Below are 26,470 nucleotides of genomic sequence, written 5' to 3' on the forward strand. Positions count from 1 at the left end.
ATAATAGTGAGTGTAAAAATGAAATTTTAAGAAAAAAAGGTAAGTTGAACTGTCAAATATGGGCCCAATGCGGCATAGGTTGATTTCAATGCGCCACAGCAAAAGCAACTTTGACTGGTTTGAATGGCGTGAAATAGGTAAACAAACATTTTCTAACACATTTGTCTCCGTACACAGACACTTTTCACTAAATCTGCCAACGTACAATTGGTAAGCATCTTCTAAATTACAATAATCGGAAATATTGTTTAGATTCCTGCAGAAACGTGGTTATAAAATAAAAAATTGGAAAGTAATGTAATGCAAATCATACGTCAGCTGGGCCACTGTGTTCGCTCGATTCGCTCTGCTTGCTTCTGCCCTCTACTGGCGACTTGCACTATGTACCGATTGTGTACCGCATTGAAAGCAGCCTACGCCGCATTGGACTCATATTTGACAGTTCAACTTACCTTTTTTTCTTAAAATTTCATTTTTACTCACTGTTATTATTTTCTCATTCCTTTAACTCGCATATTTCTGCACTGACACTAATTATTTCCTCCTGTCACGTATTTTCGTTTTTTTTAAAACTTAAAACTTGCACCGCATTGGGACCCCTTGATTTCCGTATTCACCACGACACCCAATGCGGTAATTCGCGAATACCGCATTGGCAGGTTGGCACTTGCAATACGGAATCCCGTACCTCCCAATACTTTTTTTTTTACAGGGTAACTTTTGAAAGTTCCTTGGGCTAATTAGCCCTCCAAGGAACAGTACATAATATACATATTTAAATGATATATTGTATCATAAAAGGAGAGAAAAAAAATATATAATAGTAATATTAGAATACTGAGTATTAAAAATAAAAATAAATTAATCTTATAATATAATATGCTTTTAGCTTACATATATTGTTACTTTGGTTCAAGTTATTAACTGTGACTGGATATAATGTAATTATAATCCTATATAAACTATATTTAAAGAATAACAAAATAACAAGAAGAGAAAAAGAAAAGAAAAAAAATATAGATATATTAATTAATTTACCAATAAGTTATTTCAAATAAATTATTGTTACATTTAAATAGCAATTCAAAAAATAGTTTCTTAAAAGAAAATTGTTGTGATACATCTCTAATCGAAGGTGGCAATTTATTCCATAACCTCGCACCTCTAATCATAAAAGAATTTTGCATTTTACATGTACGGTGATTAGGTATCTTTAAAACTGATTTATATCTTATAAATTATAAATATCTTATAATCTTCACCATTTCGTTTATAAATTTCCGAAATTACTGGAATATCCATTTCTAGAGAAAAATCATTAGCGACTGCTTTGGCAAATTCGCGTTTATTTCCATCACTTCTAAGTAAAGTCAAAGTGTTATTTTCCTGTCGAAGGGCATAAAAATTAGTTTCCTTATTTTCAATTATTGCAAATATTAGATAAATGTCACTATTCTTTTTTCTAGGCAACGGTCGGTGGGCAGTACATACAATACATATCATAGTGTGGTACTTTAGCATTTATAACAGTCGAATTTAAATTCATCCTCTCTATCATTTTACCATCTAACAATACCTGCTCCAGCGAATTTTGTTCAATCTCATTGAATTTTTTTTGTACCTTATCAAACTGTTGATCGTACAATTCCTCCAAATCTGGAAGACTATCTATTAACGCTGCATTCTTTTGGTAAAAATAATTTTAATATCCAACGGGAAAATTTGTATAAAGCTATATGTATAAATTTCTGAAACTGCTGCTTTACTCAATTAGTGACAATAGATTCTCAGTATTTCAGCAGCAATACAGGTTCGACTTAATAAATGTTGTAGTTGAATTTGTAATTTCGAATAAAGAATCCTCTTAATTTCTACTGTTAAACTACTACTCAACAGAATATTAATGTAACGGAATAATATATTGTACGCCTCGTACCAAAATTTTTTACTCTTTATCAAAGTTGATACTTCAGCTTGACGAAATATCGCCCTCTTGATATGGGCGTAGTAAAATAAAGCCGGTGCCATAAATAATTCCAATGTCAATTGATATGATTCGTTATTCATGGTTTGAAATTGAATAGCTTGGGATAGGAGAATATAACTTTCGAAAGATAGATTACCAGCAGCTTGGATAGATTTGGCGATTTTTAAACTAATCATTGCGTATATGTAATTAACATCCAATATATCCATATCTTCCGCTGGTTCGGGAAAGATGGACAAAATATAATTATTAAAAACATTGCGAACTGTTGTCGACGTGAGTTTAATACTTTCTCTTCTAGATGAGCAGTAATCTAAACTTCTATAATTTTTTAAAAAATCTTGGAATACGTTCTTCTTTAGTACCGAATATTTTACGTTGTCCGCTCGATTTATTACCCCTGCCAAATAACCGTGAATGTTTTCATAATGGGAAAATAAAGCATTACTAATGATGTACTGGAATGTATCATCCAGGTATATCATGGTCAAGTGTTTCATTTTCTCACCCATTGTACAGATCACTTCCGGCTAACACTCTCTGAAGGAGTTCAAGTTTGGTTGAAGATTTATTTTCCGAATTGTGGAGATAATCAAAAAGAGTGTTTAGAACAGAGACGGAATGATTTTGATATTCCAGGGGAATTAAATCCTGATTGTTGAAAAATATACCAAAACTCGTTACGTAGTGACAAACAGAAAGAAACTGAAAGTTTTGTATTAACTGACTGAGGAGTGTCTCATTGTTCATTTCGATCTGATACTCTTGGTAATTGCCAAATTTTAAAGAAAATGTTGTGAATAATTTTTTACTTTTGTTCTCTTCTTTGCTGACGTCTGCAATGTGGAATCAATGTACACCTGGGAATTAAACATTTAAATCTGAGTAGAAACATTTTTAGGTTAGTTAAATAGTTTTTGAAATATTATTTTTCGGAATTTTAATGAAACCGAACATAATTTAGAGACTAATATTTCTGGGTTACCCATTCAAAGTAAATGTATCAACCGATTAATTACTATAGTTGAGTTAGAATCGCAGGTTAGGGTCAAGTATTTTAAAAGTATTTTTATTATTAAAAGATTTTTATTATGATAATAAAAGTTTAAACTAAACAAGAAAATTTGATTAACAGTACTTACCGTATTAAGATGAATTGTCTTCCTTCACAGCTATTTGTTTCTACTAAAAACTTAACCTATGTATCAATTGTTTCTCCGTTTCGAAAATTTTACTATTTCAAGGAAAATGTTGCATAAACCTTGATTGATGTATTTAGTCTGATAACAGAAAGAGAAAATATTTAATTGGCATTTGTTTAATCAGTTGTGCAGTATTATAAGTTTTCTAGAAAAATACTTTGATGATTGCACGTGTATTACAGTTATTGAACTTTTTGCCTAAAAAAATTGATAGAGATTGTTTGCGTCAAGTACACTAGCAAACACGTGAACAAAGACATTTTTTTGGTTGAAAGATTTACTATTTGCATCAATTAAAAATTAATAGAGAGAAAGAAATAATTAAGGAATATAATGAATAATACATCAGAAAAAAGTGAGACGATATTAGTGATATAGTTACTTTCGCCGCTTTTAATTAAACTAGAAGGCAGTATTTGAAGTAATTTATTACAAACAAGTTTCTCATTTTTTAAAGCTAGTATGAATTTTATTTTTGCTATATGAATTATTTAGCTGCATGTAAGTAAAATTGTACACTCAATTGCATATATGCTGTCATTTCGATTTGACGGAGTTTTCAAAAGTCATGACACATCTATAAAAGTGTTATTAGTTTGCGATGTTTACTCATACGTCACGAACTGACAACATTTTGATAGACCAATCTAGTTTTGGTTCTAGTATTAATAAAAAACGTACAAATCGAACAAATTTTTTATATTTTATAAGTTTTTATTTTCTCATCACAATGCCAATACAAGTGTTATATAATTTCTTGAAAATTGTAACTTCAAAGAATCAATTTGAGATAACCTTTTCTGTTTAGACGGAATTTGCTGTCTCCAATTGTACCACTGGTCCAATTGTATGCAGAGTACAACCTTAATCGACCTTTAGATTTTATTTGCACGAATGCAATAGGTTTGGCCCTTGAATTAGTTCTTCTAATTTCTGCAAATTTTCCATATGACAGTATGCACTTTGGTCCAAAATGGTGAGATCCACCGGGATAAAAGTATCTGACGATTTTATAATTCTTTCCGTTTTCAAGAACTTTAGGTATAAGTCCAGTATTATCGGGCAGCAATTTTGTATTGTTGATGATAATACTTGATCCGAATTCCACTAATGATAGAAAATTTTTAAATTCCGAAAGATTTCTTAAATCCGTTGATGGGTCAAGTATCATTTTTCGAAGTTGACGATTAGTGGATCCAAAAACATCGAAAGACAGTTCAGAACCAAAAATCAACACTTGCGGTGGATGTAGCAATAATTCTTTTAGAAGAGGTAATGCGAAATTTCTAGTTAAAGCAAATTTTTTCTCTTTTTCTGAAATTTTACTACCCTTAATAGTAAATGTATTGTTTTTCTCATTTCTATTTAGTGATTCTAATTTTTTAAACACGGACGAAATTTGTTTAACTGCGTAAGCAATTAAACTATTCCATGTAATATTTAAGTATTTATCTTTAACTTTTATGCGTAGAAGACTAAGAGCATCTAGACCACAACTCAATAATATTCTTCCTTTGTTTCCGGATTTTTTACTTTCCATACAAGTATAAAGTGGCAGTAATGATTTTAAGAATTCTACTTTTTCCTCAATCATTGTTGGATTCCTGGCAACTGACATAAATTTATTTATTTTATGTTCTGTTGCCACATTTGCTAATCTTTGAATAAAAACATTAAAATCTTCATCATGTTTCTTAAGAAATTCTCCAAATGTTTGAAGTTTTATTTCTGAGAAGGTATCGTTAGCTATTTCTCTAGAAAATTTTTCTTTATTTTCTCTATTTAAAAGTAAAATCGAACCATCAATCATATTAAGGGCATAAAAATCTGTCTGATTGTTCATTATAACGGCGAAAATAATCAGAATGTCTTCATTTATTTTATTTTCTATTGGTACGCAGGAAGAACAGTTGGTCCATTTAGGCACAGCATTAGCAAACTTAACAGTGGAATTTAAATTAATCTTATCAACGATCAATTTTTCATTTTTAAATACCTTTCTAAGATTCATCTTTAGGAGTTCGTTACTTAACTTTTTAATGTTATCAAATTGAGAATTAAAGATAGTTTCTAAATTAGGAAGATCGATTTTTTGACAACGCTTCGGTAGAATATATTTCAGTAACCATTGAGAAGTTTTATAAATTGACACAAAAACTGAAGGAACTTCATGATTACTTGAATATTCACAAACATCTTTAAGTAATTCGGTAGCAATTAATGTTCGTTCTTTTATCTGAAAGATGTCGGACATTAATTCCAAACCAGTGAGAAACTCTATATTTACTTGGTCATAGTCGTACCCATAGTCCAAGTAGAAGAATATAAAAAACATTTTATATGCCTTCGACAAAGATTGATCTCCCCTAGACGTACTTGCTTTAAAGTCTTTACGAAATTGATCTTTCTGTTTAGAGGCATAATAAAATAAAGCTGGTGTCTTAAATAATTCCAAAACATCTTGAAATATTTCCATTTCAAACTTTCCAAATTTAATTTCTTGCCCCAAATGATAATAACTTTCAAATGATAAATTCACAGGATCAGCTTGAACAGAACGGGCGATTTTTAAACCAATAATTGCGTATATGTAATTAATATCCATTATTTCAGGGTTTCCCTCCGGTTCGGGAAACATTGACCAAATATTTTCATTAAAAACTTTTTTAATTATCAAGGATGTTAAATTTATTTTTTCCTTTCTTGACGAACAAAAATCTTTGGGCAAAAACTGTTCAGAAAAATGTTGATAAACGAAGTTTTTAAATGCAATATAAGTTAGATTATCTGCTGTACTGAACATCTGTGCCAAATATCCATTAATGTATTTATCGTCAAAGAATAGAGCACTACTAATGATGTAATGGTAAGATTCGTTTACATATTTCATGTCAAGTGTTTCATTTTCTCCCCCACCGTACAGATCACTTCCAGCCAACACTCTTTGAAGAAGTTCAAGTTTTGATAAAGATTCATTTTCCGCATTGTGGAGATAATCAAAGAGAGTGTTTAGAACAGAGACGGAATGATTTCGATATTCCAGAGGAATTAGACTCTGATTGTAAAAAAATATTCCAAAGCTTGTAATGTATTGACAAACGGAAAAAAATCGAAAGTTAGTTGAATGTTCAATAGAGAATGTTGCGTTTTCCATTTTCTCTTGTTGATTTCAATTATTTTCACCAAGCAACTAAAAATTTAGCAAAATATTTTTGTGTAGGCATTATTAAATTTTCCGTTTATCAAAAAAAGTGTAATAAAATAATTTATTATCGTTACTGAAATAGTTTCTAAAGAAAATTGTATAATTATGATTTCTTACACATGTATTTAGTATTTCAAAACAATTATATTGATTATCTTCCTCACGTATCCGTTAGGTGGTAAAATTTATCATATTAAAAAATTTTTTTTGTAAATTACAGAAAAAACAGGAATACCTGCAGGGTAATACTTCGGTTAAATCCCTCAGCGTAGGGACAATGGCCGGTGGCCCGTGAATGCAGGAGGGCAACGCCGCACTGAAGGTTCCACAAATCATTGTGGAGAGGTTGGATCCACAAATCATCGTGGACAGAACAAGAAGAGGAAGTAAAAATAGCCTACAGAGTGTCGCGTCTACAGAGTGAATGCGGGAGGTCCGCATTCAGCCCCGTACACTCGGAAGAGGATGACGAGGCAATTAGAGAGAATCGCGAGGACAGCCTTCGATTAAGGAAGGAAGAAGCATTGTGTCTTGAATGGATACAACTGGAGGTCACAAGAATTAGTAACTCTTGTAACATCAGGAAGAATGTAAATAGGACAGTTAAGGACGGAGTTAAAGTTCTTCATGTCCTGCTGGAAGAAGCAAAGACGAAGCACGCAGAAGCTGACGAAGCAGATATGTACCTAGGATGTACTATCGGCATGGCAGAAGGTAACCGTGAGGACAGAAAGGAAAGGCGAGAGCGTCGCTACAAACGACAGTTAAGGCGTGCCGAAGAGAAGACGTAGTTCCGGCAGTCCAGAGGGGACTCAAGATGCAACTACGAAAAAGAAAAAGGAGGAAGCACCTCCAAAGAATGTGGACAAGAGTGCGGAGGATAAACTGAAGCCAGAATGTCAAAAAAGTGGAGCAAAAGACAGCGAGGGGATCGACAATGGTCATCTGAGTGGCTCAAGGTCGGACGTTTGCCGACGTTTTGGGTAAGCTTCGTAAGGAGGTTGATCCGGACGTTAGCTACACAAAGGTCGTAGTTGCAAAGTCTACAAAAAGGGGAGACCTCCTGATTAAAATCAGAGGCGACTCCAATAAAGAGGCCTTCACCGCGGAGGTTTCCAAAGTGGTGGAAGGCATGGGTAAGGTGCAGTCTGTGGATCGATGGGTAACGCTGGAGATCCGCGACTTGGATTGCCTTACCTAAGTAGAAGAAGTCCAACAAGTGTTGGAAAATGTCCTGAAAAAGCCAGAAAGCAGGAAGGTGACGGTCCTTGGACCAAATCGTCGAGGGATGAATCTCGACCCAGAGTCACCGACCCAGAGAAAGCGAAAAGGCTGCAAGAAGTAGGACGCATAAAGATTGGCTTTATGTCGTGCCCATTAGGAAAAGAGTAATGGTCACTAGGTGTCATAGATGCCTTATACTATGGCCACATAGGAAAAGAATGTAAGGCGGCGGACAGATCGACTGCGTGCTTCAAGTGCGAAGAAGTCGATCATAAGTTCGCAAACTGTAAAAGAGGCCCAAGCTGCTTTTTGTGCACTGAAAAGTTTGGGAATAAGGTGTCAACCACCCATATTGCAGGCAGCGGAGGATGCAGAGTCTTCAGGACGGCCCTTGAGGAAGCGAAGAAGACTCTCGCAAGGACCAAAAGGAAATAATAATTACTAAAAGGAGCGAATAACTTTGAATAATTTTTTTTATTTATTTAAATTACTTTTTTGGGTTTTTACTGTCCTTTTACATTTTTATTCTTCTCATTTTAATATATTTGTTTGTTTATTTGTGTTTTTATTTAACTTGTCCTTTTACAATTTTACCTTTTGATCTATATATATGTTTAATTGTTTAATTTCTGTTTTTATGTCTGTTTACAATTTTAACTTTTTACAGTTTTTAACATTCGTCCCTCCATTATTTAACATTGCAATGGTTTTAAATTTTAACTATTGACGCAGGAGAACCGCAGGAAAGGAACAAGGCCGCAGTAGCGACAGAGTTGGAGCGCCGCCCTCTTTCGACAGTTCCGAGGGTGGATAAAGGGCTTCAAAAGAAGGGTTAAGGGTTTTAGTGGTTCGGGGCTGGCAGTAGGTCGTCAGTTTATTTATTTTATTATTTTATATTATCTTTTTACCGACAGATTGGCTCAGTCGGATAGATGCCTGGCGTTGGTGGTCGTTTAAGGACCAAGGGTATAAGTACCCTAGGTTCGCGCCCACTTGGCTTGGTATTTTTTCGGCACGTGAGACAATCTGAGCGGGAGGTTTGACGTCGAGGTATAATGATGTGCACCGTCGATTATTGTCCGGTACACACCATTAGAACTCGATTGTCGATAAACCGGTTGTACTCAGAGAGGTTTTCTACAGTTTCCCTCTTCTCTGGCGAGAAAACCCATTGACGGGTGGTCCAGGCGTAATGCGAGTACTCCTAATAAAGTCGGCTGTAGACGCAAATTAGGTTAATATATAGAAAAATTTCTAAGTAGAATGGTTATGCTTAATCCAAAAAAGTATTTCTCGGGGACTCTTGTCGAAGTGCGTAAGGCCAATAGGGCAGGAGTATAAACAATAAAAAAAAAATATTATCTTTTTTATTCTACTAACCCCACATAACCTTGGAGTGCGGAGTCCAAGGTATCTGTATGCAGATTTCCTAAAGTTCCCTATGCAAAAAGAAGGGTACCATATGTTTGTTTATAATATTTATTATTGAATTTAAAACATATATTGTCAAAATGGAACTAGCAAGAATCGAGTAAATTGTGTAAGTAAATGTTTAAACTTTGAGAAATTATTGAATAATATCTAATGAGAGAGTTACACACATGTTGAGAATCAACATTTGTTGCAAATTGTTTGAAATTGTTTACAAAATCATAACTACTACGCATATTTCTCTACAATTAATAAGAAAAAGAATGCTTACCATATGTTTGTTGGTTTAACTCGTATCACCTTGGAACTAGAGAATTATCAAATAAATACTTTTTCTCGATCTTGAAATTTTCCGTTTATCAAAAGGAATGTAATAAAGTAATTTATTGACGGCATAAAAATTGTTTTTGAAAAAATATTTTATTCTTTTTTCGTGTTTTTGATTCTACATTAATATTCAATTTCAAATATAATATTAGGAAAATTAAAATAAAGTAGTATTTGTAGAAAATAAATGACTGATTAAATTTTATTTATTTTATTATTAATAGTATTTATTAAAATAAAAATTGTTATTACTTATAATAATCTCTAATTTTTCATCTGGATCTCTGTCCACATCTGAAAATGTACATGTATGATTTTGTTTTGTTTCTGAATTTGACATATTTATTTATTGCTTTTGTATATAATTAAAATATTATTTTAGGGACTATTGACGCATCGCGTTTTCTTCTTTTACACTTTTTCTTTAAATTGATTAGGATTTTTATTATTGTTTTTTGCGATTATGCTTAGTAAGTATCAACTATATTAGAAGCAAGAATAACAAGAGAGAAATAAGAGAATGAAAAGATTAGTAAAGTCTGATATATAATTATTTATTTTTTGACTCATTAAAGGATATATTTTTCATAATATATATTTTTATTTAATTTAAATCCATTATTTTTAATAATTAAATGTATATTAAAAAAATTTAACTAATTTGAAAAGAATTTGAATTAAATTAAAACCTTTCGCAATTCATCTGTTTATAAATATTGTAAACTTAAGTCTTGTAAAATTTAATTAATTTTAAAATATTGAAGTAAAATTATTGATGAAATTTTTTCAAAATAATAGGTAATTTTGCGATAGTTCTTCAAGAATTAAATTATTCGAAAAGAACATAATTGTCAAAATTAAAAAAATTAAAACGTTCTGTGTTAGAATTCGCTGTAATTTCACTGCTTATGTGTCAAAGAAAAAAGATAGTAAAATTCACAATTTTCTCATGAATTCCAAAAATTTAATTTTTCTAGTACTTTCCAACAAAATCCCTGACTTTTCCCTGAATTCCCTATCCTAGAATATATGGTTACTATAGTTATAATAGTATTAAAACTATATTCCAATTCATATTTTATTTTTATGAAAAATAATTTAAATTAAAGATTTTTAAATTCTATTCTTTTTATAAAATTGTGAATTTTAATTAAAAAATAAAGCAACCAGTAAGCCGCACGAATTGTTGCTCGTTAAAATTAATATTCTGCAGTTTATTATGGCGATCATAATGTTCCTTTGTAAATATTCATAAATTATCTTTGGGATTTTTATATGATATTCCTAAGTTATACCCTGTGATATCCATAAGATATCTCTGTAATATTTATAACATATCCCTGAAATACCAATGAAATATGCCTCGGATGTCAATAAAATAAATTTTAATTATCACACCTTGCGGAAATTTGGATATCTTATAGATATCTAATGGATATCCGAAGTGGTCTGGACAACATCTAAAGCCGTTATAATTATTATGACGTTGAATAACCGCTGGAATCAGTCCAGTTTCATCAGGTAACAATTCCGTAATTAGATTTATCATCCTCATTGCAGATTCAACAGGAGGAAGGAGGTTTTGAACATTCGTAATACATCAAAACTTTGAGGACAACATCCGATAAATTTTTCTAAATACTTGATTCGAGAATCTTAAAATTAAAATGATAGTTCAAAACCAGGATCCAATGTTCGTATGGAGGCGATACTGATATCTATCAGAAGCTGTTTGTTCAGAATTTTTTTTGTTAGGGTTTTAAACACCATTTTCTGTATTAGATTCAAATCGGTAGCTATCGTTAATCTATAGAGTGTAGATTTTGAAAGACTCCCTAAAGTTTGGAATCCTATTTTAGCAATGAAACAACTCCACACAATGGAGGAATATTCTGCTACTACTACAACTACTGGAATTTATTTTTACTTGATATTGACACACTGTATATGTAGAGACTGTTTTTCAAATATCCTGGTAGCGAACTTTATCTGATGGAATTTTTCATGTTAATCAGAATATGACAAAATAAAATACATGTTATTATCGGCGACTGTTAATATTACTAACTTGAAGTTTAGAACCATGTAGAAATATTTTATTAATTCTGTTTACTGTACGGATCATTCGTGTTTCTGATGATAATTTATCGTCTTCAATTTTTATTACAAAGACATCCCTTCCATCAATTATCTCCTTATTTCTTTCAATAATTACAAACTTCATTTCTTCCAATATATACATACGTCCATTTTTTTCACTTAGAATAGAACTTAAATCAGCTATTCCAGCCTTATTTGATACTGTCAACTGATACATTACTATAATCTCTGAAGGTTCACTGAGCTCAATAGTATTAACCAAATTTTCTTTTTTCGATAAAAATCTAACCATGTTTTTAAAACGCATGAAACTACCAGTTTTTAATCTTATTAATTCTTGAAATCTCTCTAAAGTAACTGTTGAAATGGCATAAATCGTAATTGGAGAAGAGAGTAATGGCTCACTACACTGTCGTAAGGCAAGTCTACGTAATGCAATAGCTAATCTACTTGGTGATAGTGCATCTAATAATAAAGTACTGGAAGTAAACGAATAGATCACATAAAAATCCTCAAATCGCAAAAGTTCCCTAATGTTAGGTGAATTGTGATAAATTTCGAAAACCGGTTCAACTTTCTGTTTAAAAATACCATTATAAATGGTAAAAATTGTATTCAGGGCATTATCAATATCATTCATCTGGACGAGCGATTTTTCAAATAGAACATCATCAACCAAATTGCTATTATCTATTTTAAATATCATATACTGCTCTGGAAGTGAATTACTCGCGTAGATTTCCCTTGCAACTTTATCATAGGTAGGAACTAAATTATTCTCACCATTGATATTTAGAATACAATTTTTGAAAGCTTGCTCCATTTCAGACAATCTGTGTAGGGGTGTATTTTCTGCCACAAACATTGCAGCACTCTCAATCATTTCTTTTCTTTTATTAGGTATTGATACCTTCTTCTCAAATAGAATATGATTCCGTTCCTTTATTTCTAACCATCTTTTCTTTGTCATCGCTTTCTGTTGCATTTCCAAAACCAAAATTTCTTTTCCATTATAAAACTTTGTGTCTGTGACAAAAAAATCGACTTCCGGTGATACAATATATTGATTTTTGAAACTACTATGAAATGCAGACAGATCAAGAAGTCCGTATTGAGAATCAAACTTTATACGATAACGAACTTCGGTTTCTAATGTAAATCTAGGATTTTTCTTAAGTATAATTTCAATTGGTTTAGTGTCCGTAATTATGGTGATATCATTAAAGTAAAAGTCTTTTCCTTTTTGATCCTTTAGATTAGCAACAATAGATTGTCTTGTTAATTTTTTAGTAAACCATAAATCTTGTGGTGGCTTAAATACAGTATTGATGGTTTGATAAAAATCCATGGAGTGAACAACTTTTCGCAGGGATAACAATTCTTTATTTTCTAATAAGTTGGTTAAACCATTCTCTTTAAATTTTGTCAACAAATTTACTGTTTGTTTCATATCTTCTTGGTGGATGAAACTCCTGCTGGTCGATTGTTGAATTCGAGCCTTTTTTGATGGGCTAGATATGTCATCAGTGCGTACTTGAATTCTTGAAGTTCCTGGAGTATTTAAGTCAACTTCCACAGGGGTGATTCTTTCAAGAGTTGGATTATTGCTAATCCGGGTTTGGGTCCCTTCAGGGGTCTTCTGCCACTCAATTGTATTATGATAGACGTGATAATTACGTATGAATCTTATATCTCCTCCTTCCACTGCAATCATTTCGATGGTATCTTTAATTCTACGAAGTATGTCGTCCCTACCAATTTCTAATTTCTCTTTAGAAATTATACCTGTTTCTGTAAAGTATTCTTGATAGTGGACAGAATTATCGGTGGATTTTACAGGCACAACGGGAACTTGAAATTCATTCCCTTCGATAGTTCTCATTTCGGCAACTTTTCCAAACGATGCTACGCACTTAGGTCCATAATAATTCGAACCCCCATGATAGAGGTATCTAACGACGTTATAATTATTTTCCTGATTGATAACCACAAAAGAGTCTTTTAGCATTCTTGCATTCCTGGCAAGAACGTTAGTTACTGGTTCAATAGATTGGAGAAGTTTCTTTATTCTCGCCATGCCTTTCAATCTTGACGATAATGTCCGGATCATGTTTCCCACTATTTGACTAGAAAATTTAAAAAAATTGTATGACAGTTCAAAACCAGGATCCAATGTTCTTAGCGAGGCGACTGTGATGTCTTTTAGAAGTTGCTTGGTTAACATTTCTTTTGTTAGGGTTGTAAAAATTTGATTTAAACCAGTTGACATGATCAATTTGGTGAATACTGATTTTGATATACTGGATAAAGCTTGGGGTCCTATTTTAGCAATCATACTACTCCACATAACGGAGAAATATTTTGCTCCAACTCCAGCGAATGGAAAGAGACTAAGAACATCGAAGGTGCAACTTATCGCTGCTGCTCCTTGATTTCCAGATTTTATATTTTGAATACAGGTATAAAATGGCACTAATGATTTCAGAAAATCTATTACTAACTCCATGTCTGTAGGATCTCTGTAATGTTTTTTGAGACCCTGTATAAACTGTTCGGTCTTAATATCAGCAATCTTTTGAACAAATATCTTATAATCTTCACCATTTCGTTTATAAATTTCCGAAATTACTGGAATCTCCATTTCTAGGGAAGAATCATTAGCGACTGCTTTAGAAAATTCGCGTTTATTTCCGTCACTTCTAAGTAAAGTCAAAGTGTTATTTTCCTGTCGTAGAGCATAAAAGTCAGTTTTCTTATTTTCAATTATTGCGAATATTAAATAAATGTCACTATTCGTTTTTCTAGGCATCGGAGGGCAGTACATACAATACATATCATAGTGTGGTACCTTAGCATTTATAACAGTCGAATTTAAATTCATCCTCTTTATTATATCACCATCCACCAATACCTGCTTTAGAGAATTTTGTTCAATCTCATTAAATGTTTTTCGTACCTCATCAAACTGTTGATCGTACAATTCTTCCAAATCTGGAAGACTATCAACGCTGCATTCTTTTGGTAAAAATATTTTTAATATCCAACGGGAAAATTTGTATAAAGATACATAAATTTCTGAAACTGCTGCTATACTCGAGTAATGACAGAAGATTCTCAGTATTTCAGCAGCAATAAAGGTTTGACTCATTAAATGTTGAAGTTGAATTTGTAATTTCGAATAAAGACTTCTCTTTATTTCTACTCTTAAACTACTACTCACCAGAAGATTAATGTAACGAAATAATATATTGTACGCCTCGTACCAAAATTTTTTACTCTTTATCAAAGTTGATACTTCAGCATGACGAAATATTGTCCTCTCAATATGGGCGTAGTAAAATAAAGCGGGTGCCTTAAATAATTCTAATGTCAATTGATATGATTCGTTATCCATGGTTTGAAGTTCAATAGCTTGGGATAGGAGAATATAATTGTCGAAAGATAGATTACCAGCAGCTTGGATAGATTCGGCGATTTTTAAACCAATTATTGCGTATATGTAATTAACATCCAATATATCCATATCTTCCGGTGGTTCGGGAAAGATGGACCAAATATAATTATTAAAAACATTGCGAACTGTTGTCGACGTGAGTTCAATACTTTCTCTTCTAGATGAGCAGTAATCTAAACTTCTATAATTTTTCAAAAAATCTTGGAACACGTTCTTCTTTAGTACCGAATATTTTACGTTGTCCGCTCGATTTATTACCCCTGCCAAATAACCGTGAATGTTTCCATAATGGGAAAATAGAGCATTACTAATGATGTACTGGAATGTATCATCCACGTATATCATGTCAAGTGTTTCATTTTCTCCCCCACCGTACAGATCACTTCCTGCTAACACTTTCTGAAGAAGTTCAAGTTTTGTTGAAGCTTCATTCGTCGAATTGTAAAGATAATCAAAAAGAGTGTTTAGAACAGAGACAGAATGATTTTGATATTCCAGGGGAATTAAATCCTGATTGTTGAAAAATATACCAAAACTCGTTATGTAGTGACAAACAGAAAGAAACTGAAAGTTTTGTACCGACTGACTGAGGAGTGTTTCATTGTTCATTTCGATATGATACTCTTAGTAATTTCGAAATTTAAACAAAATGTGATTTTTTATTTTTGTTCTCTTCTTTGCTGACTTTTGGAATGTGTGATCAAAGTCCACCTGGAAATTAAAAATTAATATCTATGTAAAATTATTTTTAGTTTAGTTAAATAGTTTTTAGAATATCATATTCTGTCTTTATTTTTAGAAAACCTGAGTGATACTAGAAAGGATAATTCAGAGACGAATATTTCTGAGTTAGCCACAAGTCAAAGTAAATGTATTAAGTGATTAATTTTCTATAGTTGAGTAGAAATCGCAGGTTAGGCTCATGTATTTTAAAAGCAATTTTTATTAAAGGCATTCGGGAAAATTCGCCCTTAAAAAGTGTTTTTCTGTGTGTCGTCTCACTCCTAAATAATTAGAGATATCTAGTTCTGATTTATTAGTATAATTATGGGATTTCGTGCTCATAAAGAATATTTTGGAAATTTGCAAGTAGCTGCGAATATGAACCCAAAATATTTTATCCTCTCAAAATGAGACTTGAATACTAAACTGTTAAAAAACTCTTTTTCTGTATGTTTAAGGGGTTACGCCACCTTGAAATTTTAAAAAAATTGAAGACAATGTCTCAATAATTACGAAAGTTATGTTCATCAGAAGTCAGCACGCCGAGAACTGCTGAAAGCCGTTTGGCGCCTCCCTAACGACTTTCCACTTTCGAATGGTCTAGGGGGCCTTTTCATGATTTACGAAGGGTCCTTTTTATTGTATTTCTTCCACTGTAATAGAATCTCGTTTCTAAAGGTATATTGCACCTTACGAAACTTGTCATTTTTTGGCTTCGAGCTACAGAGTAAAGATTGTTGAGTTTTATACGTAAATTTTAATATTAAATAAAAATGTCGAAAACTGTGTGCCCGGGTAGAAAGTATTAAAGTAGAAGTATTAAATTTAAAAATCGAATCAAATGTACAGCGAATGTGCGAAGAAGTTGACCAACGGTGAGTATCTATCGCCAACCCGTGTAGAAATTGCCCTACTAGGGCCATAGTAAGGAATGAAACGCCGCTCCCGATCAGGGCCAGATCGGGGCGACAAGAAAATGTGGATTTCCTGATCAGGGCCACATCGGGCGCGGCGTTTCATTCCCTAATAGGTCGGCCTTATCCGGCCCTTATCAGGGCCCCAGCGAAATTTCTACACGGGAACCTGAGAGCGCAGGAGACGACAAAGGAGGCCAGAAAATTAAAAAGAGCTCAACAAATGGAATCGGACGACATTCTTTTTATTCTAGGAGAAGAGTATTATGGCTCAGGATTTGCTGATTAATTAGTAAGTTGAAAAAGTTCAAGTTATAATCCACTAATGTACATTTTTTTCTTCTTTTGCAATTTTCTCGAAACCACATTTTTCAAGGCGGTGTACATGATAGTAGCTCGAAAACTATTCAACCGATTGACTTGAAAATTAAAATACATCTTCCTAAATAGATTTTTCACAGAGTGACGTGGGATTTTTTCGACTGAATAATTTAAAAAAATTTTATCTAATTTTTTATACGGTATTTTTAGCCCAAAACATGAAGTCAATTTTTGAAGTGCTTCGATTGGCGTAAAAAAAAATTTTTTAAACGGCTTCGTCACTCTGTTCAAAATTTATCATTTTTTAAGAAAAATATTTGTTTACTTGTTTCAGAGAAAATTGAAATGCCAATCATGTATAAAAATTGCTCCAGAAAAACTGATACACGCCAATCCTTATATATCCGACATTTTTAATTAAAAACAATTTTTTTAAATACTTATAGAGCTTAAGATATGTATTAAATTATCAATAATTGTAAAAAAGTCCTACCTCAAATAGTTTTGTCAAAAAATTCCTAAAAAATCATTCGATTTTCATGCGTCCAGGGTGGCGTAACCCCTTAAACAATTTTTTTAATAATTATGTATCAAAATTTTGAAAAATTCCGAGAGCAGCGCCAGTCGCAAAGCGTTTCTTTATATTTACCAAAAAATCGCTACTTAAAATATTCTTTTCTTTTTAAATGACATGTCGATCACGAAACCATTATTTTTTCCCGGATGCCCTTAAAGTAATAAAATTTTAAACTCAACGAGAACATTTGGTTCACAGTACTTACCGTATTTAGATAAATTGTCTTCCTTCACAGCTGTTTGATCCTACTGAAAACGTAACCAATCTATCAATTTTTTATCCGTCGAGAAAATATTCCATAACCCTTGATTGATGTATTTCGTCTGATTACATAATAAGAAAATATTTAATTCCGTTCTGTTTAATCAGTTGTGCAGTATTTAAAATAAGTTTTCTAGAAGAATGCTTTAACGATTACACGTGTAATACAGTTATTGAACATGTTGACTCAAAAAAGAGTATGTTTGCGTCAAGTACACTAGGTAATACGTTAACAAAAACATTTTTTTGGTTCATTGATTCTCTGTTTGCATAAATGAAAAATTAATAGATAATAAGAAATAATTGAAGTATATGGGTGATTTTCTGCAAACTGTGATATTTTAGGTAATATATATATTTTTTAAATTTTCGAATAATAAATTTGTAACATTTGTTTTCCACTTGTATTAACTAAAAACATGGTTTTTTAAAATTAAATTTCTACATTTTTGACTGGATGAAAATCAGTTTTTTTGTCGGGTTCTCTTCATGAAATACCAATCTATCAATCACAATTTGTGGCAAATTGAATTTTTGCAAAAAAACCTAGTTTTTTGGAGGGATAAAGCCTCAGGAATATTTTGAAATAAAAAAATTATCTTCCCCCGCCCATCTGAGCTAGATCAAAAAATTTTTTTGCAAAATTTGCAGGAAAGGATAAGTAAACAAATAGCCTTTATCCAAAATTGTTAAAGTAAAAATTGTTGATGCAGTGATAATTTGTTAGTACGCAAAAAATTACTCCCTCCAATAAACCAATAAACCAGAAATTCCATTTAAAAAAACCATGTTTTAGTTAACTGAACTGGACTATAACCCATTAATCCCTTTTCCTTAAAATTCTTCAGTAAATTTATTGTCCTATAGATGTCTGTTTGATGGAAATAATTTCTGCGAAGAATTTTATTACTTTTAAAAATATTTGAAATTCTGCTATCATTTGTAACTTCTCCAAAGTTTAATTTTTTCAGTGTTTTAACTAATATTTTTCTGTAAATCCATTACTTTTAATAATTAATTAAATATATTATTAAGAAATGTAACTAATTTCAGAAAAAATTGAATTTAAACCTTTTTTTGTAAATCTATAAGATAATTGTATACAGTTTAATCAAATTAAGGCATACACATTTCAGTTTAAATTAGAATTTTCTTTTTAACATCGACAAGGATTTTCCATGAGGAAAAGCACTGGAAATTATTTTAAAACCCCAAAAAATTCCAAAATTGATATTAAAATTGTCGTTTATCGTTGAGCTTTAAAAAATTTCAAAACTGAGATAATATAGAAGAATATAATATTTGAATTTTAGAAATCTGAAATCCAAGTCGTATTCAGTGGTACCAAAAATCCGCAGAACTCGATACGGGACAAACATAAAGTGTGAGCGATTGTAAAAACATGGAAGAGTACCTGAGGGGTAATACTTCGGCTAAATCCTTCACTGGTTTCGATCGTGAAGTAGTTAGCACTAAGGCGAAGTCCCAAGGATGCAGAAGACAACAAAGCGTTGGAAGTACCACAGATCATCGTGGACAAGGTGAAGAGTTAAGCCAGCTGCATTTCTGTCGTCAGTAATGCTTCTGCTAATAACATTGCTTGCTGCAATGTAGAAGCTAAAAGGCTTCGGGAGGAGGAAGCAGCTTGCATTCAAAAAATGGAGGAAGAGGTCAGCAAGATTCTGAAGTCCTGTGATGTCCAGAAAAACGTCAATATGACGATCAAGGACGGACTGAAAAGCATAACAATGCTCATACAAGAGATCAAGGAGAATAAAAAGTAGATGAGAGATTATACCAACAATTGGTGTGGTCAGAGGAATCAAGACAAGATCGGAGAGTTAGATGCGACAGCTTTAACATTGATTGTCGGTACTGTGTCTCGAATACGTTTCTAATGAGATAGGAGAAGACAGAATAATGAAATAGAATAGGACACATATACCCGGCACAATCCTTGTGCGAGCAGCCTTTAGGTGGCTGAATGTTCGACGTTTGCAGCAGGTCTGGGAAAGATCCGTAAGAAGGTGAACCCAGAAAAAAGCCTTACGATTTGTGTGGGATCTGTACCCACCAAGAAAGGAGACTACTTAATAAAACTTAGAGGTTCTTCTGATAAGTAGACATTCACCAATGAGGCGACTAGGGTAATTAGTGATTTGGGTAAGGTGCTGATTGTGGACCGACTACTTTTGAGATCCGCTATATGGATTGCCTTACAGGGCCAACAGATGTTCAGGAGGCCCTGGTTGGAGTTTTAGAAATGCCAGTAGGAAGCAGAAAAGTAACGGTCAAGACAACAACTTTAAACCACTTTTTGCAGCTACAGAAATTATAATGTCTAATGAGTGAATTTCGCACATATTCAGAACCAACATTTTTAAAACAAAAACGCAGCATCTAAACTAATTAAAACATGATCGTCGGGAATAGAAAATTTTTTAAAATTGTTTACAAAATCTTAATTACTAGACATATTTCTCTACAATTAATAAGAAAAATAATGCTTACCGTATATTTGTTGATCTAACTCGGGTCTTGTCACTTTGCAACTAGAGAATTATCAAATAAGTACTTTTTCTCGATCTTGAAATTTTCCGTTTATCAAAAAGAATGTAATAAAATAATTTATTGATGCCACAAAAATGGTTTAAAAAAAAATATTTTATTCCTCTTTTGTGTTTTTGATTCTACATCAAGGTTTATTCATTATTTTGAAAGTTTTAAATTATTATACACACGTATCCATCAGGTGGTAAAAAATTATTTTTTTACACCCTAAAGAAAAGAGAATCTAATTATCACATGTCGACATAAAATTTTAGTACCACTTGCCCACGTATCATAAGTAAAAACTTTGAATTTTTTCAAAGGTGTATTGGATGATGCAAAGAGTGATCACTTTTCGATACTAGCAGCTCTTGCAGACTGTAAAAATTCCCGTCTCCAAAGTAACATTTTAACCCAATCTTTAATTTTTTACCATTCTTCCTTTAATAGACTTTTATGTTTCCGAATCTATCACTAAATTTCTTTGATCCATAAGGGGAATGAACCTTTTAATTGAATCCCCTTTGATAGGTTGGTTATACAACGTGATTGTATTATGATACACTTTATAATTATGTAAGACATTGATATCTCTTCCTTCTGCTTTAATTTTGAGTTTCTCCTTATAAATTTCTCTACTTGTCAGATTGAATTCCCTATAGTAGACTAAATTACCTAATTTTAAGGACACAACAGGAACTTGAAATCTGTTCCCTTCGATAGTTCTCAGTTCGGCAGATTCAATAGGAGGAAGGAGATTTTTAACATTCGGAATACTTCCAAACTATGAGGACAACATGCGATAAATTTTTCTAAATACTTCATTCGGAAATCTTGAAATTGAAATGATAGTTTAAAACCAGGATCCAATGTTCGTATAGAGGCGATACTGATATCTATCAGAAGTTGTTTGGTTAGAATTTCCACACCAGTTTCTGTATTAGACCCAAATCGGTGGTTATCGTTAATTTATTGAATGTAGATACTACTACAGCTACTGAAATAAAATTAAGGACATCAATGAAACAACTGAAGGCTGCTGCTTCTTGTTGACTGGAATTTATATTTTAAGAAGGTAACTCCTGGTCTACTAATTTTTTTTTAGAATGGTAATTATTTTATATGAATTTAAGTGTCATATAATATTATCTAGAAGCGTCAGTACTCTAATTATAAGATACCATTTTATTCCACTTTGTGTAACCAGTTGTTCAGTAACGCAGTTTCCAAACTTTATATTATTTACTTTCATGCATTGTAACACATTTAAATATCTTTTTACCTGATATTGATACATCGTATTTGTGGAGACTGCTTTTAAAAATTTGTAAAACACACAAACTATTATTTGTCCTGGTAGCGAACTTTATCTAAAAGAATTTTCTAAGTTATTTAGAATATGACAAAATGAAATAAATGTTATTATCGATGACTGTTAATATTATTAACTTGAAGTTTAGAATATGACAAAATTAAATAAATGTTACTATCGGCGACTGTTAAAATTATGTACTTGAAGTTTAGAACCATGTAGAAATATTTGATTAATTTTGTTTACTGTATGGACCATTCGTTTCTCTGTTGATGATTTATCGTCTTCAAGTTTTACTACAAAAACATCTTTTCCATCAATTATCTCTTTACTCCTTTCAATAATTATAAACTGCATTTCTTCCAATATATACATACGTCCATTTTTTTCACTTATAATAGAACTTAAATCAGCTATTCCAGCCTTATTTGACATTGTCAATTGATACATTACTGTTATATCTGAAGGTTCATTATGTTGAATAGTATTCACTAAATTTTCTTGTTTCGATAAAAATCTAACCATTTTTGGAAAACGGATGAAACCACCAGTTTTTAATCTTATTAATTCTTGAAATCCATTTGAAGTAACTGTTGAAATGGCATAAACTGTAATTGGAGTAGAGAGTAATGGCTCACTACACTGTCTTAAAGCAAGTCTACGTAATGCAATAGCTAACCTATTCGGTGCTAGTGCATCTAATAATAAAGTACTGGAAGTAAACGAATAGATCACATAAAAATCCTCAAATCGCATAAGTTCTCTAATATTAGGTGAATTGTGATAAATTTCAAACACCGGTTCAACTTTCTGTTTATAAATACCTTTATATACGGTAGAAATTGTATTCCGTGCAATATCAATATCATTTATCTGCACTAGTGATTTTTGAAATAGAATATCATTAACGAAATTGCTATTATCTATTTTAAATCTCATATACTCAATTGGAAATGTGTTACTCGCGTAGATTTCTTTCGCCAATTTATCGTAAGTAGGAACTAAATTATTTTCGCCATTGATATTTAGAATAAAATTTTTGAAAGCTTCCTCCATTTCAGAAAATCTGTGTAGAGGTGTATTTTCTGCTACAAACATTGCAGCATTCTCAATCATTTCTTTTCTCTCATTAGGTATTGATACCTTCTTCTCAAATAGAATATCATGCCATTCTTTTATTTGTAACCATCTTTCCTTTGTCATCGCTTTCTGTTGCATTACCAAAACCAAAATCTCTTTTCCATTATAAAACTTTGCGTCCTTGACGAAAAATTCTACTTCCGGTGATACAATATATTTATTTTTGAAACTACTATGAAATGCAGACAGATCAAGAAGTCCGTATTGAGAATCAAACTGTATATGATAACGAACTTCGGTTACTAATGTAAATTTTGGATTTTTCTTGAGTATAATTTCACCTGGATTTGTGTCCGTAATTATGGTAATGTCATTAAAGTAAAAGTCTTTTCCTTTTTGATCTTTTAGATTAGCAACAATAGATGGTCTTGTTAATTTTTTGGTGAACCATAAATCTTGTGGTGGCTTAAATACAGTATTGACGGTTTGATAAAAATCGATGGAGTGGACAATTTTTCGCAGGGATAACAATTCGTTATTTTCTAATAAGTTGGTTAAACCATTCTCTTTAAATTTTGTCAACAAATTTACTGTTTGTTTCATATCTTCTTGGTAGATGAAACTCCTACTGGTCGAGTGTTCAATTCGACCTTTTTTTGATGGGCTTGATATGTCATCAGTGCGTACTCGAATTCTTGAAGTTCCTGGAGTATTTGGGTCAACTTCCACAGGGGCGTTAGTATCACCAGTTGGATTATTGGTAATTTGGTTTTGGGTTCCTTCAGGTGTCTTCTTCCACTCGATTGTATTATGATAGACGTGATAATTACGTATGACGCTGATATCTCCTCCTTTCGCTGCAATCATTTCAATGTAATTTCCAATTCTACGGAGTATATTGTCCCTACCAATTTCTAGTTTTTCCTTAGAAATCGTACCCGTCTCTGGAACGTATTCTTGATAATGTATTGAATTACCGATGGATTTTACAGGAACAACGGGAACTTGAAATGCATTCCCTTTGATGGTTCTCATTTCAGCAACTTTTCCAAACGATGCTATGCACTTAGGTCCGTAATAATTCACACCCCCGGGATAAAGATATCTAACGACCTTATAATTATTCTCCTGATGAATCACGACCGAAGAGTCTTTTAGCATTTTTGCATTCCTAGCAAGAATGTTAGTTACTGGTTCAATAGATTGTAGAAGATTCTTCATCCTTGCCATGCCTTTCAATCTTGACGATAATGTCCGGATCATGTTTCCCACTATTTGACTGGAGAATCTAAAAAAATTGTATGACAGTTCAAATCCTGGATCCAATGTTCTTAGCGAGGCGACTGTGATGTCTTTTAGAAGTTGCTTGGTTATAATTTCTTCTGTTAGGGTTGTATAAATTTGGTTTAAACCGGTAGACATGATCAATTTGGTGAATGCTGATTTAGATATACTCGATAAAGCTTGGGGTCCTATTTTAGCAATCATACTACTCCACATAATGGAGAAATATTTTGCTCCAACACCAGCGAATGGAAGAAGACTAAGAACATCGAATGTACAACTTAGTGATGCTCCTCCTCGATTTCCGGATTTTATATTTTCAATACAGGTATAAAATGGTACTAATGATTTCAAAAAATCTATTACTAACTCCATGTCTGTAGGATCTCGGTAATGTTTCTTAAGTCCCTGTACAAACTGTTCGGTCTTAATATTAGCAATCTTGTGAACAAATATCTTATAATCTTCACCATTTCGTTTATAAATTTGCGAAAATACTGGAATCTCCATTTTTAGAGACGAATCATTAGCGACTGCTTTTGCAAATTCGCGTTCATTTCCATCACTTTTAAGTAATGTCAAAGTATTATTTTCCTGTTGAAGAGCATAAAAATCAGTTTTCTTGTTTTCAATTATTGCAAATAGTAAATAAATATCACTATTCTTTTTTCTAGGCATCGGTGGGCAGTACATACAATGCATTTTATAGTGTGGTACATGAGCATTTGTAACAGTCGAATTTAAATTCATCCTCTTTATCATATCACCATCCAGCAATACCTGCTCCAGCGAATTTTGTTCAATCTCATTAAATGTTTTTCGTACCTCATCAAACTGTTGATCGTACAGTTCCTCTAAATCCGGAAGACTATCAACGCTGCATTCTTTTGGTAAAAATAATTTTAATATCCAACGGGAAAATTTGTATAAAGCTATATAAATTTCTGAAACTGCTGCTATACTCGAGTAGTTACAATAGATTCTCAGTGTTTCAGCAGCAATAAAGGTTCGACTTAATAAATGTTGCAGTTGAATTTGTAATTTCGAATAAAGACTTCTTTTCATTTCTATTCTTAAACTATTACTTAATAGAAGATTAATGTAACTAAAAAATTTCTTGTACGCCTCGTACCAAAATTTTTCAGTCTTTATCAAAGTTGATACATCAGCTTGGCGAAACATCGCCTTCTCGATATGGGCATAGTAAAATAAAGCCGGTGCCTTAAATAATTCCAATGTCAAATTATAAGATTCGTTATACATTGTTTGAAATTCAATAGCTTGGGATAGAAAAATATATTTATCGAAAGATAGATTACCATCAACTTGGATAGATTCGGCGATTTTTAAACCAATCATTGCGTATATGTAATTAACATCCAATATATCCATATTTTCCGCTGGTTCGGGAAAGATGGACCAAATATAATTATTAAAAACATTGTTAAGTGTTGTCGGAGTGAGTTCAATGCTTTCACTTCTAGATGAGCAGTAATCTAGACTTTTGTTATTTTTTGAAAAATCTTCTAATACGTTCTTCTTTAGTCCCGAATAGTTTACGTTGTCCGCTAGATTTATTACTCTTGCTAAATAACCTTGAATGTTTCCATATTGGGAAAAGAGAGCATTACTAATGATGTACTTAAATGTGTCATCCACGTATTTCATGTCAAGTGTTTCATTTTCTCCCCCGCCGTACAGATCACTTCCGGCTAACACTCTCTGAAGGAGTTCAAGTTTTGTTAAAGCTTTATTCGTCGAATTGTGAAGATAATCAAAAAGAGTGTTTAGAACAGAGACAGAATGATTTTGATATTCTAGGGAAATTAAATCCTGATTGTTGAAAAATATACCAAAACTCGTTATGTAGTGACAAACAGAAAGAAACTGAAAGTTTGGCACCGACTGACTGAGGAGTGTCTCATTGTTCATTTCGATCTGATACTCTTGGTAATTGACAAATTTTAAAGAAAATGTTGTGAATAATTTTTTACTTTTGTTCTCTTCTTTGCTGACTTTTTCAATGCGGAATCAAAGTACACCTGGAAATAAAATATTTATATCTGAGTAGAAGTATTTTTTGGTTAATAAAATAGTTTTTTAAATATCATCATCTTTAGGATTTTCAGGACAATTCAGAGACCAACATTTTTGGGTTTCCCACTTGTCAAAGTAAATATATCAACTGATTAATTACTATAGTTGAGTAAGAAACGCTGGTTAAGGTCAAGTATTTTAGAAAGTATTTGTATTAGAATAATAAAACTTTAAACTCAACGATAAAATTAAAAAAAATTTGATTTACAATACTTACTGTATTTAGATAAAATTATCTTCTTTCACAACTGTCTGTTCCTACTTAAAACTAAACCTATCTATGAATTGTTTCTCTGTCGAGATAATTGTACTATTTCAAGGAAAATTTTGAATAAACCTTGACTGATGTATTTCGTCTGATTACAGAAAGGGAAAGTATTTAATTCCCTTTTGTTTAATCAGTTGTGCAGTATTATATATA

General features: G+C 32.2%; 4 protein-coding genes across 6 annotated transcripts; all 4 read right to left on the reverse strand.

The window, feature by feature from the left end:
• Positions 1-715: 715 nt before the first annotated feature.
• On the reverse strand, positions 716-3,712 carry LOC122506629. 2 transcript variants are annotated; one of them, XM_043618932.1, is made up of 3 exons: positions 3,572-3,712; positions 3,130-3,267; positions 716-2,847 (listed from the first exon to the last, which is right to left on the reverse strand). In XM_043618932.1, the coding sequence occupies exon 3, from the start codon at positions 2,497-2,499 to the stop codon at positions 1,771-1,773; it is 729 nt and encodes a 242-aa protein (XP_043474867.1). In that variant the 5' UTR covers positions 2,500-2,847; positions 3,130-3,267; positions 3,572-3,712; the 3' UTR covers positions 716-1,770. The 2 variants fall into 2 exon arrangements, with proteins under 2 accessions (XP_043474867.1, XP_043474868.1); XM_043618933.1 differs by having other exon boundaries at positions 3,534-3,712.
• A 177-nt stretch (positions 3,713-3,889) lies between these two features.
• Positions 3,890-9,450, reverse strand: LOC122506628. 2 transcript variants are annotated; one of them, XM_043618930.1, is made up of 2 exons: positions 9,321-9,450; positions 3,890-6,379 (listed from the first exon to the last, which is right to left on the reverse strand). In XM_043618930.1, exon 2 carries the CDS (start codon positions 6,341-6,343, stop codon positions 3,962-3,964), a length of 2,382 nt encoding a protein of 793 aa, XP_043474865.1. In that variant the 5' UTR covers positions 6,344-6,379; positions 9,321-9,450; the 3' UTR covers positions 3,890-3,961. The 2 variants fall into 2 exon arrangements, with proteins under 2 accessions (XP_043474865.1, XP_043474866.1); XM_043618931.1 differs by lacking the exon at positions 9,321-9,450 and adding an exon at positions 8,999-9,051.
• An 805-nt stretch (positions 9,451-10,255) lies between these two features.
• On the reverse strand, positions 10,256-17,790 carry LOC122506744. Its single transcript, XM_043619064.1, has 2 exons — positions 17,671-17,790; positions 10,256-15,641 (listed from the first exon to the last, which is right to left on the reverse strand). The coding sequence occupies exon 2, from the start codon at positions 15,537-15,539 to the stop codon at positions 11,418-11,420; it is 4,122 nt and encodes a 1,373-aa protein (XP_043474999.1). The 5' UTR covers positions 15,540-15,641; positions 17,671-17,790; the 3' UTR covers positions 10,256-11,417.
• A 2,616-nt stretch (positions 17,791-20,406) lies between these two features.
• LOC122506743 lies at positions 20,407-26,470 on the reverse strand. The gene is made up of 2 exons (XM_043619063.1): positions 26,267-26,470; positions 20,407-25,994 (listed from the first exon to the last, which is right to left on the reverse strand). Exon 2 carries the CDS (start codon positions 25,882-25,884, stop codon positions 21,763-21,765), a length of 4,122 nt encoding a protein of 1,373 aa, XP_043474998.1. The 5' UTR covers positions 25,885-25,994; positions 26,267-26,470; the 3' UTR covers positions 20,407-21,762.

This window comes from Leptopilina heterotoma, unplaced genomic scaffold (genome assembly GCF_015476425.1).
Source record: "Leptopilina heterotoma isolate Lh14 unplaced genomic scaffold, ASM1547642v1 Lhet_43, whole genome shotgun sequence".
NCBI classification, from domain to species: Eukaryota; Metazoa; Arthropoda; class Insecta; order Hymenoptera; family Figitidae; genus Leptopilina; species Leptopilina heterotoma.

Coding starts and splice junctions, on each gene's coding strand:
- LOC122506629 (XM_043618932.1), bottom strand. CDS start 2,499: ATGGGTGAGAAAATGAAACACTTGACCATGATATACCTGGATGATACA.
- LOC122506628 (XM_043618930.1), bottom strand. CDS start 6,343: ATGGAAAACGCAACATTCTCTATTGAACATTCAACTAACTTTCGATTT.
- LOC122506744 (XM_043619064.1), bottom strand. CDS start 15,539: ATGAACAATGAAACACTCCTCAGTCAGTCGGTACAAAACTTTCAGTTT.
- LOC122506743 (XM_043619063.1), bottom strand. CDS start 25,884: ATGAACAATGAGACACTCCTCAGTCAGTCGGTGCCAAACTTTCAGTTT.